Consider the following 13,815-nt stretch of genomic DNA (forward strand, 5'->3'; position numbering starts at 1 on the left):
TTTTTTTGCGAGCATTCATTTTTTTTGACTGAAGACTAACTGTTTAATGTTTTTTTTAGTATTATTTTTCTTTATTCATTTTCATAATACAGTAATTTTATAATGTATTTTGTGAAGTCAGAGTATGTTGTACTAGACATGTTTGCTAGGCAGAGATATGGAATTAGCTAAACCTTTTTTTAAAAATTATTTACAAGGACATTAATGTTTTTCAACTGATGCAAATGTACCACACATGTATACACAGAAGGATATGTGGAAAGTTGTTAAAATATGTGGAAGGATACATTCCATTTTAAACATAAACAACATTTTTTATCTACCTTACAAGGTCGTTTTAAGTCCCAGAGTCGTGCAAGCTCAATACTTACTGTACCACCTCAGAGAAACATAAAGGCATGACGGCGTGAGAGGAAGGAGAGACAGGTATGAGAGGGTGTGGGAGGAGAAACACAGAGAAACCATTTAAGGCTCCATGATGGGGTGATAGAGAAATCTGGAATAAAGACCTCCTCACCTGTAGCCTTATTCTTCCATGCTTGTTTCTCTCCTGAAACATTTATAAAAAAATAATACAATATAAATCTCTTGGCAAAAATAACTGGTGTAGCTTCCGTGACTCCACAATAATGGGGGAAAGCATGATTTTCAAATCTACAGCGACCTCACCAGCTACATTGCTTTTCTGATTGAATGTCTGTTCAAAGGCTCAGATTTGTCCTCCAGAATCCTCAATGGGATGATTGTATCACTAATATCTCTCCTCTTCATTCTCTACATAATAGCAAAGTCTGTGAAGGTTAGGGCCAATACTCCTTCAATTGATGTTCACTAGAGCAATTATGCATCTCTTTATTTCAAAAGAGCCGAACAAAACACAGTGGGTCATTTCAAGGTGGATTCATTTACTGTACAACTTTTTTTTCTTCTGTACAGTACAATCCAACTGAATTAAAGATCAAACTACTGTAAGTGAAGTAATTCACTCTAGAGTCTGTCCGACATCAGAGTCTAATGACCATTTTTGACCAACTTGAATTTCTAGCTAATCAAAACTGGGTTATAGGGTTCAAGGGGGCTATAGGTAGCCTGGCATGCTATCAGGATGTTAGGTCTGGGAACTCACCATTGATAGGGTTCAATACGAGGGGCGGGATAAACGGTTGTCTTTCAGATTCCCTCTACACGCTACAACCAACCAGAGCAATGAAGAAGGTGACGTAGTCACAGCGATCTCACACATCTTCATACAGAACACATCTTTCTTTAAAAAAAAAGACTCAAGTGCCGTTCTTTTTTCATGTTTCTAAGAAAAGCTTAAATTTAAATCATCCAGAGTTGCGGCCAAAGCCGAATCGAATCACAGTTGTTCGCCAGCAGCAACAACAATTCTTTGTTTTCAAGAAGCATTGAACTGTCACATCTCTGTCGTCATTATGTTATGCTCGGCCACCGACTCCATACACGTGATTGGCCTGACTAGAGTTTGTTTTTGTTTTTTTTCCAGCTCAAAACTCAATGGAGAGTTGCTATAAACTGGCAGTGTAGTCCCCCACTGCTAGGGTGAGATTTCTAGGCTAGGCTAAATGCACACCCTAAGAAAAATTTGCTTTTTACTCCCATAGTGTATGATTAAGGAAAATATGTTTGCATTTAACATTGAACATAAATCTCAAAAGTGGTTTGTTTGTTTAGATATCTTAGAAATGTATGAGGTGGCAAGATGGGCCACAAAGTATTGATACAAATATAACTGGAAGAATGTGTTGTTAATAATGTTCAAGGTAATGCTGGTTCAAAACAATGTCTTTAGCAAAGTTTTTTTTTTTTTTTTTGGTTAATTTTTTATAAATAACTTATTTTTGTTTAATAAATATACTGTTATTAAAATTTTCATTTTAAAAATACAGAAACAAAATTATTTAAAAAAGTAAAGATTCTGAAAGCATGGTAAAGAGACATAATCTGATCCCATAATAATATAATAAAGCTTTACTGTATCAATAAATAAAGTTGTTTTTTTAAATTATATATTAATATCATAATTTTAAATATGATGGTTTTATTATAAATATGGCAATCACCATTTTATAATAAAAAATATATTTAAAAAAAAATAATGGGGTTTGAAATCTCTAGACAACCAATTTGATATATGATATTTACAATCAGAATCTAACCATATCATATCAACAAATGGAAATATCAGCCATGTTAATTATTGTGCCTTTATCACCAACAGCAAAGGTGCTTTTTACCCAAAATGCTACTAGAATCTCTTTAAAACATTTCTTAATTTATCTTGAACAAAACTGAAAGACCTTTGTCTCAAAATGAACACATTTGTTTTATTGATTCTCATTTGCTACATACTTCTACAACATAAAAAAAAACAAAACAAAGCGAACAAACAAAAAAAAATTAAATATGAGATCAAATTAGCACAGAATCAACTTTGCATTGCTATATGCGATCGTGTCAAGAATCAGCCAAATTCCCATGTGCACCATCAAAAGCAGTTGTGAAGAAAAGTGTTAAGCTGAATTTTTGTACCATTGTTGTACCATTTTTGTAAATGTGGTCAAATGAACCAAGGTATTCGCCTTTAGCTTGTTGGTTTGTTTAGACATGCTCTTTAGCTGAAAAGCTGGAATACGCTACTCGACTTTAACAATCTGAACAGATTTTAAAACAGTAGGCGTCATACACTTGCTGACTTTGTAAATAGTTGCAGAGAAAACAAAAACAAACAAAAAAACAGGGTATCATAAACTAAATGACTTGCATTATAAACACCGCTCAGAAACGTGCTTTGTTGTTAGGAGACACGTACAAATGAAAACATTATCGCTGCATCTGAAATCAAATGCTTCCCTACTATATTGTATTTGAAAAACAGTAGACGAAAGATTCTAAAGTGCGCATTCTCGTGGACAATGTGGCGGATCTAGCACATCATGAATTTCAGAGTGTAGACCTACTTTTTTTTTTTAACAGTCGCAAAGTAAATTCAAATTCAAATGTAGTACCTACTGAGACAGTTCAGACTTTTTGTGTTAAGGTTTGTGTTCTAAAATCGGCTCAAAATATCAAACATGTTTGACAGACTCCGACTGGATGCAATCAAATTTTGAAGTCTGGGACTATATCTTCTGCCCACCAAGCCTTCATTTCTTTGATCCAAGAAAAAACTGTAATATTGTGACTATTATTATTATTATTATTTTAACAACTATTTTCTATTTTAATATATTTTAAGATGCAATTTTTATTTTTGGGTAAAAAATAAATAATAAAGTGAAATGCTTTATTGTGTGTGATTTGCATGTTTAATTTATTTTAAGACATGTAAGCTGAAGATCTCAAATAAGTTAAAATGGTTGGTTCAACTGATTTAATTGTCTTATTTTTATATATAAATGAGCTTAAATGTTAAGTAAACAGAACTAAGATTTGTTTTGATCTCACATGGCCTGCACTGTGTTGGATTTACTTAAAAGATATATGCACCATTTTTGCGTCATACTTTTTAAGTAATCCGTAATCATTTAATTAAGTAAATTTTTAACTTGGAATAATTTTACATAAAATAAACTTAAATATTTTAGTTCATGTGACATTGTTTACTTAAAAATATATGTAACGTGATGCATACATTTTTAAGTAAATAATGTCGCGTGAACTCAAATAATTAAGTACATATAACAAAGATTTTTTTGTTAATTTTAAGTAAAATTATTCCAAGTTGGGATTACTTAAAAAGTATGATGCAAAAATGGTGCATATATATTTTAAGTAAATCCAACACATCATTTTTTAGAGTGTATGTTTCGTTATACGTATACTTCTTTGAAATCTGTCAACTCAAATCTGCAAGGCTGGCTCTTATTCTCGGACAACTAGCGTTGACTTTAGTGATGTATGTATCGAGACCGGTCTCGAGTCTTGTCTTGGTCTCGGACCTCTCGGTCTTGTCTAGGACCGCTGTCTCAGACCGACATAGTGGTCGGGAGATTTAGCAATACAATACTACAAAATCCACGACGATATTGAAGCGTGCGTCCGAGTGAAGACACGGTGTGTGCAAGCCACACGAGAAAACACTGATCGCAGCGGCAACAAGCACTTTGATCACTTGATTTACAAAACACATATGATGTACAGTTATTGATGTATTAATATTTAGTAAAACACAAATCAGTTAACACAGTCTCATCCCAAATCGTCATATAACTGACGTTTTGGGACGTATTTTGACCATACGTCAATATCCGCCTTTTTAGGGCCCCCTTAAACGTCGGTAGATGGCGATCCCGGGCCGTCATACAACTGACGCTTTACCTTTAACGTCAGTTAGGTGACGGGTTAGGTTTAGGGTTAAGTTTAGGTATGGGGTAGAGTTAGGATCCCATAACCTCATCTACCGACGTTTAAGGGGGCCCTAAAAAGGCGAATATTGACGTATGGTCAAAAGACGTCCCAAAACGTCAGTTATATGACGATTTGGGATGAGACCGGGTTGAATCAGTGACATGATAGTTTTTAACTTCATTCAGGAAATTTTGGGTAACTGCACAACTGACAGATGACCTTGAGCGTGCAGCCAACAGTGTGTGTGTGTGTGTGTGTGTGTGTGTGTGTGTGTGTAACCATAGCAATAAAACAACCAACTTTCGGTTCCTGCACTTAAGCTTATAATTTCGTTTTTACTATTTAGGTATTTAAAAGTTGCAGAATGGATTCATTTAGAGACTTCGAAATTGGCAGAGATAGACAGGCAATGCAAAACAAAATCTTACAATTTATTGCTTAGCTTCAACAACACTAGTCTGTTTTTTGGTCTCAGTCTTGGTCTCGACTTGGTCTCGGTCTTGGTCTCGACTTGGTATGTCTTGGTCTTGGTCTTGTCTTGGTCTCGATACCCTCTGGTCTTGGTAGTGTCTTGGTCTCGGTTTAGGCGGTCTTGACTACAAGTCTAGTTTACTTTTCCAGACTGTAAATCTGGGCAAAAAAGGGCAAAGTTTGTGTAGTGTATTCCTGCCTTAAGTTGATTGACCAAGTTAGTCTCATGCAAGCTCGGCCATCAGCACATTGGTTTCAGCAGTGTTGCTATTATAGTTTTATAGCGTTTATACGTATTTTTAGCATTTCTCAGTTTTTATAGCGTTTCTCATGGCTGTTGGCTTTGAATAATTTACCTTTGTGGAGCAGCTCACATTCTTCTCATCTCTTGCAAATTTGCATCCATAGCAGACAAACATGCCATTCTGAGTATTCAAAGTTGTGGTAAAGCCAAAAGGACAAATACTTCATTAACACAGTGAAACTGGAGTCAGTCATTACCTAGATACAGTGAGAAATCTGTTTCTGGCACACACAGAGGTACTTATGGTGATGATGGGAAAGTACTGTGGTACAAACCTAATCACACCAAGAGAATTACTGAAAGATCTGGGCAACCAAATCGAAGACAATTTAATTTGACAGAACAGGTCCACAGCAGTTAGTTTATAATTGTTTTTAACCTAATTTGTGCTACTAAACAATTACCTAAATTTTAGCGTTTGTTAGAATCTGACTAGAATGTTAATAAGTTTCAAGGAGCAATATTCAAGAGTAAGAAGACTATTTAGTGGTCTTATGATGGTCACCTTTAAATGGTTGTTTCGGAAGGTCTTGCCTGCTTCTTCAATGAAAAACGTATTCAATCAATGAAGATGGTTATCTTATTGAAAGCTAGCTGCCTAATGGCCATGATAAAGAAAATAAATAAATAAACCCCTTTAAAAGTACCTGAAAGCAAGCAAGCAAGGTAAGGGAGGCCAGTCACTAAGAGGGTAGGATGATATTCTTGTTACTTGCATTGAGGATCAACACAGGCCTTCATTAAGTAATGTTTAAAATGAAGCCAAGTACTTTGTTCATTCTGAGCTAATGCACTCTGGGCCAGAGGCAGACTGGCCATTGGGAGAACCGATTTCTCAGTGGCCTGGCAGACACGTTTTTAAATTTAATTTGTTATTATTATTATTATTATTATTATTTTCACTATATAGTATTGCCTTCCGAATCTACTAAAGTGTTTTTTTTTTTTTTTTTTTTTTTTTCAAAATCCTCCATTCAGTAATACATCTTTAATAAATCATTAATTGGTTAGTTGTGACTGGCAATGCAAATCACCACGTAACCGGTTTCCATCAAGAGTAATCAATGAGAGAGACTTTAGAAGGAAGTGGAAGCGCTCAGGTGGAGCAGAGAGGCAAAACGACTGACCCGTTCAGACCTTAAAGCGCATGGTTAGTTTAATCTGTAATTGTAAAATAGGCTATGGCAGTTTTGTCTTTGTTTACTTAGTTAACCACTAAACTGCTATAGGAACTGTTATCAGTAGCACCCCATTACAATCATAGCTCAAACTACTGTATGCTAAAGGACATAATTCTATACAATAGACATTATCTATTGTAAAGTTACAGTAGGGCAGACAACAACACAAGCTTTATGAAAACTTCAAGTAAACTTACTTACTGCAAGTAAAACCAAAAATTAACCATGGTTTTGCTACATTAACCATAGTTTAACCATTGTTTTTCAGTAAAACTTTGGATACAAATAATAATTAATCTGCCAAAAAAAAAAAAAAAAAAAATGTGGTAACTATACTTTCACTATAATAAAACCATGGTAATTTTTTGGTAAAAAAAGACTCAATATAATGCAATAATATGTTCAGTTCAGTATTTATTGTTAACATTAAGATATTTTCATGATGTTATTGTACTAATTTTGACTTTTAGGCAATTTAGAAATATAGTTTGAGTATTTAAGTAATTTTTAGATAAAACATTGTTGTAATGTAATACTTATTGTCGTAATGTACAATGCGTTCTCATCCTTGGGCGTCATATAGTGACACTTTTGAAATTTCGTCTAAATCCAACACACATGGCACCCTTTAGCGTCAATATAACGCACAGAGCTTTGTTCGGTTATGGTAGGTTTAGTTCATGGGGTAGTGTTATTGTTACACCAATAGGAGGCACCTTCTGGCCCATATATATCTGCGTCTCATACTGACACCAAGGGGTGCCATGTGCGTTGGATGTAGACGAAATGTCAAAAGCTTCAGTATATGACGCCTTGGGATGAGACCGTGCTGTAATGTAATACTGTAATAATTGAGTAACAGAGAGATATCAGGGAAAATTAAGAGAATGAAAAGGAAATGGAAGTGAAGGTGCATTTCCATTAATTATTTTGCATGGCCCCAGCCTAAAGAATTTAAACCTTTTTTATGTGGTGGTGATGGGATAAATAGGGTTGTCTGTGGTTTCAAAATTTGTTGTGGGTGTATGGGATGGCCTGGGATGAATGTGAGATTTCCTGGCCTGAAATTTTGTCCCATTCCGCCTCTACTCTGGGCTGACTCTTCCAGAACCATATCTGCTCACACTGTGATTGAAAAAAATGCGATCGCTTTTGATATGGGCTCTAATAAAAACTCTGTATGCTCGGCCACACAGTTCTCTTTGGTTAAAACACGATAACCTTCCACCGGCCAGTGTTTGCACATGAAGTCAAAAGATGATGAAAATGCTATAAATGCCCAGTGGACGCCTCACTGTGGAGGATGGAGATTATATCAGTTCATGAGCTGGATTTTTTTGACCTATGAACCCTCTTGGAAAATGCAGTCCTTGTAAAGTCATGCTTGAATAATCATATTACATTGGCAGAGATATTGCAGGTAAGCACTTTGCCAAAGAGTTATTATCTAGCTGTGATGCCAGCACTCAGAGAATTTTGTTTGGATTAACATTGCTGCAGAATACAAGTCACTGTTCAATATCTACTGTTCAATAATACTGCCATCACAAACAAACAAACAAACAAACAAAAAAAAAACCTTAATTTAGTTCCATTCCTTTGTTAATTCACTCTTAGAGCTTTCACACATTCAATTAGGGAGAAATGCAATATTTCCTTTTAACAAAGCTGTTTTGTTTCTTCTGTTGTCTTTTCTCCGTTCGAGAGTGAAAATAATGTTGTAAATTTATTTTGACCTTTTGTTGTCATGTCTGTTTTTGGTTGGTTTATATCATGTGACTTATTGATCTCGTCATGTGTGCTGGCCATGTGTTTCCATTGTTGTATGTTTTATGTTTTCATTGGTTGATCTTGTCATGTATTTCTACTTTTTTGTAATTAGTTTTCTTTATCATGCTCAGGTGTATCTTGTTTGTCATTAGTTCATATGGATATATATATATATATATATATATATATATATATAGGCCACTTGTTGCCAAGGTCATTTGTCTATAGCTTTCTTTGTTCATATAACCTGTTGTTGTTGAGTTTTGGGAAAGTCAACATTAGGCAAGACACGAAGTCTAGTTCATGTCTAGAATTTATTTGTTGTATATATGGATCCCAATTGTTAAATAGACTGCAAATGGGTTCCAACCTCAACTTGCCGTCAGTGGAATACTTTAATACGTGTGTGGACAATGGAGATGTTTAATTGGCTTTATGCACAGCTTCACTACTTCCTGAATTTCAGCCAGCTCCTTGTTTCCTGTCTGCCATTATTGGCCAAATTGATTAATTCAGGTGTGTCTGATTATTGTTGCCATGACAACTGAGGTCAGGCACACCTGGATTAATCAATTTGACCAATAATTGCAGACAGGAAACAAGAAGCTGGCTGAAGTTCAGGAAGTAGTGCAGCTGGGCATAAAGCCCATTCTCCGTAACTCTAGGAAATCTGAAGTTTTATGAAGTGTTTCTTCCTGTTGTTGATTAATATCAACTGTAACATTCTACAACGTATGCATAGTCAACACATTCTCATCCTTTATGAGATATATGGCATTTCGTCGAAATACTACGCACATGGCACCCTTTAGCGTCAATATAACACACACTGTTATGGGTAGGTTTAGGTCTGGGGTAGGGTCTGCGTCTCATATTGATGCTAAAGGATGCCAGTCACCTGTATGATGCCTTGAGTTCTGCGTCTCAGATTGATGCTAAAGGGTGCCATCATGCATAGTATTTCGACGAAATGTCAAATGAGAATGGGCTCATATCAAGGATGAGAATGGGCTCGCGTAGTTATATCACTGGAACTTCACTAATCACTGTCCCAATGTGTAGTGAACCAGAGTCCTTAGTGCCTAGATTTGTGTACATAAATATTGATTAACAAGCTCGGGAGCCAGGATGCGGATTGAGAAACCCCAATACACACTCTGATATGGGACTTAAAGATTGTGCTGGATGCTCTACATCTGCCTTGAAGCTTCAGTGTCATGTAATATTACTACTGTGCTCCTGTGGCCACCCCATTAAAAATTTCCTGGAGGCACCACTGCTCAGCGGTGAGGGGAAATGAAGGATTCATCACAGTTATGTTGATAAGATATGCCACCAGAGATGAGTAGCATGTAGAGGGCCTAAACCCTACAAAACAAGTCATTGTTGATTGCTTCAGCATGAAAACAATTATATAATATATATATATATATATATATACTGTATATATATATATATATATATATATATATATATATATATATATATATATATATATATATATATATTATCTTCATTTACAAGTAAAAATATCCCAATTCCAGACTAACTGAGCAATGTTGAGAACCTTCTCTTTGGGTCCCCTGGTGGGGATTTTGTGAATGAGTGTCATATATGTGACTGGGTTGTATTTAACGCAGCGGCCTCGTGGCGGTGGTGGTTATTGGCCTTTTTATAACTAATAATTTACATGTGTAGTAGTAGTCCTGATAGAGAAAACCCTGGGGAACCAGCTAAGGGATTTCACCTGAACAGTGAAAAAAACAAACAAACAAACACACAAACAAAAAAAAACCCAATTACTGTATATAAGTCAACTGGCCAATAAAAATAATTTGTGAGTGATTGGATGACTTGTAGAACCTCTCACTGCTCTTAACCTCTCTCACTTCATAGGTTTGAGACTCAGAACATGGGATTTTGTTGCTGTTTCTTCCAAAAGTCTCCATTTGATGTTAAAGTAACCTAAATTTTGTCTAGGAGAAACATTTCAGATGTTAAAGAGAGGTTGAGAGATGTTAAGATGTTCTTTCCTATGGGTATAACCTCTATCCCTCACAGCCTTGTTCCATATCTCTCTCGCAAAATGTACAAGATACTGGAATGCTGCAGGAAATGTTAAGTGCCATGCAAAATGTAATGAATAATTGCTCATTACAAATGTATTGAAGTAAAGACTACATATACTTAATCAAAACTGTAGTCAAGTAGAGAATAAAAGTTGCAAATATCTGTGATACTCGGTAGCCTAAAATATACCCAAGTACAGTAACTCAAAAAAACTTTTACACCACTGATGTGGACAAAAAAAATAATTCCTCTCATTAGCCCCATGATCCCAAAGTTAGAACTTTCTGTATGAACTCTTCTCTATGAACATTTCTCATCCAGTGCTTCCAAGAGCAAATTATAGAGAAAATACATGTGCATTAATTTATGACTCCATACAACAGCACAATGGTCTCGTTTATGTCTTTTTTATTTTATTTTACAAGAAAACTGATTCTCTTAAATTAAACAACTGAGATCACCATCATATTTTATCAGCTTTGAGCAATACAAATGTCCGGTGAGTTATCTTGATAATCACCTTTCTGTTCAACCTGTAAGTGGAAAATGAGCTCTATTCTGGTTTTATTGGTCTGAGATAACATGAATCATCTTTAAATATTTCCATGAACTTCGGGTGAATTTTTAGGGTCAGATAACCACTGTTACTTAGTTTAGATCTCTGAGAAATGAGACCAGTTCATATATTTGGGATTTTATTGAAGAACATGAATTTTCCTTCACTGAAGAGCCACAGCGGCTGGCATTTGTTACAGAGGACCCCTGTTTTATCTCCAGCTTCATCTAAATCATTAGGGTGGTGTCAAAGGTGAGGCAGTACCATGGAGTAATTTGGCAGTTCTGTGTGATTACATCTCCTGAGAGCATCCGAGATGAGTCGGTCCTGCTCATTAAAAACATGACAAAGAACAAATATATTTTGGAAAACTGCTGGAACGAATGAAACAATGACCTGTTTCTTTTATGTGAAATATTATGTATTGTGGATCAAATTTGAATACTATACTGACGAACTTTGACATTGCATTTAATATTTTAATTTCAGGTTGTCTGGCTTCATGTTGCCATCACCCATGGTGAGTTCAGGGTCGATTTTGGCACTGTGGTTTACTACGGATTTCGCAGTGAGTGCCCAAGGATTTAAAGCAATCTATGAAGGTAGGAAACTGGTTTTTACCATACAATATTAAAATGATTATTGCGCTTTAAACAGGTTTTTTTTTTTTTTTTTTTTTTTTTTTTTTTTTTGCCCCAGGTGCATTTGCTTATTTCTGGTCTAGCCATTTGCATTTGTGTCAACAGGATGGCAAACAGACATGCACAACCAGACTTTTCACTATCGGCATAGCAATCTGGTCCTTGTTACAGCATATTCTGGAATAGAACCGCCCCCTTAGATAAGAATAGACATTTTGACCATTATGTAAAGCAACCAGCCTCATTTTGTTTTGTCTTTATGGGCCATTTAGGGGAGGGAATTATTTTGATATGTGACTTGCGTTACATAAAACACAGAAATATGTGTAGACCATATAATTTCATAAAATGCCATTCATAACTCAGAAAAAAAAATCAAAGCAGAATGTGCATTCCGCTCATCGAAATTTAGTTTATTTGCTAAATAAAAAAATAAATAAAAAAAACAACCCTAAGATGTGGTGCCGCTAACCTGGCGTATTTATAGGCATATCCAGCAACTAAAGAATCACTCAATGTATTAGCACACTTTCAATTTAGTTTCCAGTCAGTGTGCATTCCAGATGCACACTGATTCCTAAAACTACTCCTATTGAAAAACAGAGCTATTTTCTGATAGCTCTGTCTAGTTTTGTGTGCGATACGAATGAGGCGGTCATTGAACAGCCTGGTCTGTGAGCGTGCCATCTGGGGCTGAGAATAAATAGCATTAATTTTTATTTATTTATTTATTTAGATTAGGTTGGATTGGTGCATTTAAACACTCTAAGGAGATGCTCTCTCTGGTTTATTAAAATAGTGTCTTTGTCCTGCTGTGTTTCATTTTGTTGTCCTCTCTGGATTGATTGTAGGGCTCAGGGAAACTAGATTTACACACCCTGCAAACTCATCAATAAGTGTTTGAGATTAGTTTAGGGATTAAAAGAGGCACCCCAGACTCAAGTTGATGTAATTTCATTTGTCTTTGAAACCTAGAGCCATTCGTTTAATTCTAACAGGGAATGGTAGTAAATACTATATTCTGATCCACAGCTTTCACCTTTACATGTTGGTATTACACTGCATGTACAGCTGCAAAATGACTGCTGAAATACAGTTTTATCAAAAAAGAAAAAAATAGAAAAGAAAAGGGGGGTATAAAATAAATGTTGACAGTTTAATAAAAAGTTGGGGTGACCAGTATCTGTTGGTCGGGCATGCCAAATAAGTTCCTCAGCTTTACTTCAAAAACAAGGCAAATATAGGCTACCTATTTGTATGAGCTTTAAATATCACTGCCAGCGTCACACTAGCTTCAGAGATTAATATTGTGTGAGCCGTTCGAAGGGCACAAGTCATAAACCTGCGACTTGTGAGACCCTATTGTTATGAATGATGCACAGTTAAGTCACTATTCTGATTGATCTATAAGGAGATCTATTTTTATGCTTTATTTTTATTTTAACCTCGTCTTGAGCATGAACTATGGCAGTCATCATTTACATCGTAATTGCCTGAGGTCTTTTTAGGTGATAACTGCGAGCAGCTATGATAGGCTGCACTGGCAACGTCTCACGCATTTACTTTCATCTATTTTTCGGTGTCAGTTCTATGCCTGAAACACATCTATTTTTTGACCATATGGTCGTCACTGAGATGATGCTGTGGGATGCTGATGTGTTGACAATGTGTGCTTTGTACATGCTGTGTGACAGAGATGTTTCTTCCTGTGCAAGATATTTTTCTCTGCTCTTATGTCCACAATTAAGTCTTGGGAACTCTCGCCACAGCTCACATATGCACTCCCCTGTTTTTTTATTTATTTATAGGTCCTACTGTTATAGGCTCTACAAAGCCTACAGTATCATTTGATTCTCAACATGATCCAAATTTTACTATAGACTATACTATAGAAACTACAGGCAGTCTACTACATGCATTTTAGGGCCCTATTGTTTCAGTAATGTGTAAAACGCAGACCCAGAATGTCACAGAATTTGGTAAATGTGAATGAATAAATCAGAAGTAATGCTGTACACTTAATCAAATTTCAATATGGACCAGTGACTCTATTAAAGCACAAAAGACTACTACTTAATTATGAAGTCTGCTTGTTCTGAGTGTCTCTGTACACATACTGAAAGTTTAAGTGACACTCGTAGTGTTTTCCACAGTGGCCGAGAGAGCTCAACGTGCTGCAACTGAAGAAAACACAGAGATAGACAAAACACCAGCAAATTAAGCAACCCGGTCTCATCCCAAGACGTCATATAACTGACGTTTTGGGACGTCTTTTGACCATAAGTCAATATTCGCCTTTTTAGGGTTCCCTTAAACGTCGGTAAATGAGGTTATGGGATCCTAACTCTACCCCATACCTAAACCTAACCCTAAACCTAACCCGTCACCTAACTGACGTTAAAGGTAAAGCGGCAGTTGTATGACGGCCCGGGATCGCCATCTACCGACGTT

General features: G+C 35.9%; 1 protein-coding gene across 2 annotated transcripts in view; it reads left to right on the forward strand.

The window, feature by feature from the left end:
* Positions 1 to 13,815, forward strand: part of csmd1b (CUB and Sushi multiple domains 1b) — a 756,823-nt gene that overhangs the window by 308,906 nt on the left and 434,102 nt on the right. For both annotated transcript variants that reach the window (XM_039652188.2, XM_039652197.2), the window contains exon 3: positions 11,213 to 11,325. In XM_039652188.2, the coding sequence (XP_039508122.2) occupies positions 11,213 to 11,325 (113 nt within the window). The remainder of the gene's footprint in view (positions 1 to 11,212; positions 11,326 to 13,815) is intronic.

This window comes from Pimephales promelas, chromosome 11 (assembly GCF_988280905.1).
Source record: "Pimephales promelas chromosome 11, fPimPro1.hap1.1, whole genome shotgun sequence".
Classification (NCBI taxonomy): domain Eukaryota; kingdom Metazoa; phylum Chordata; class Actinopteri; order Cypriniformes; family Leuciscidae; genus Pimephales; species Pimephales promelas.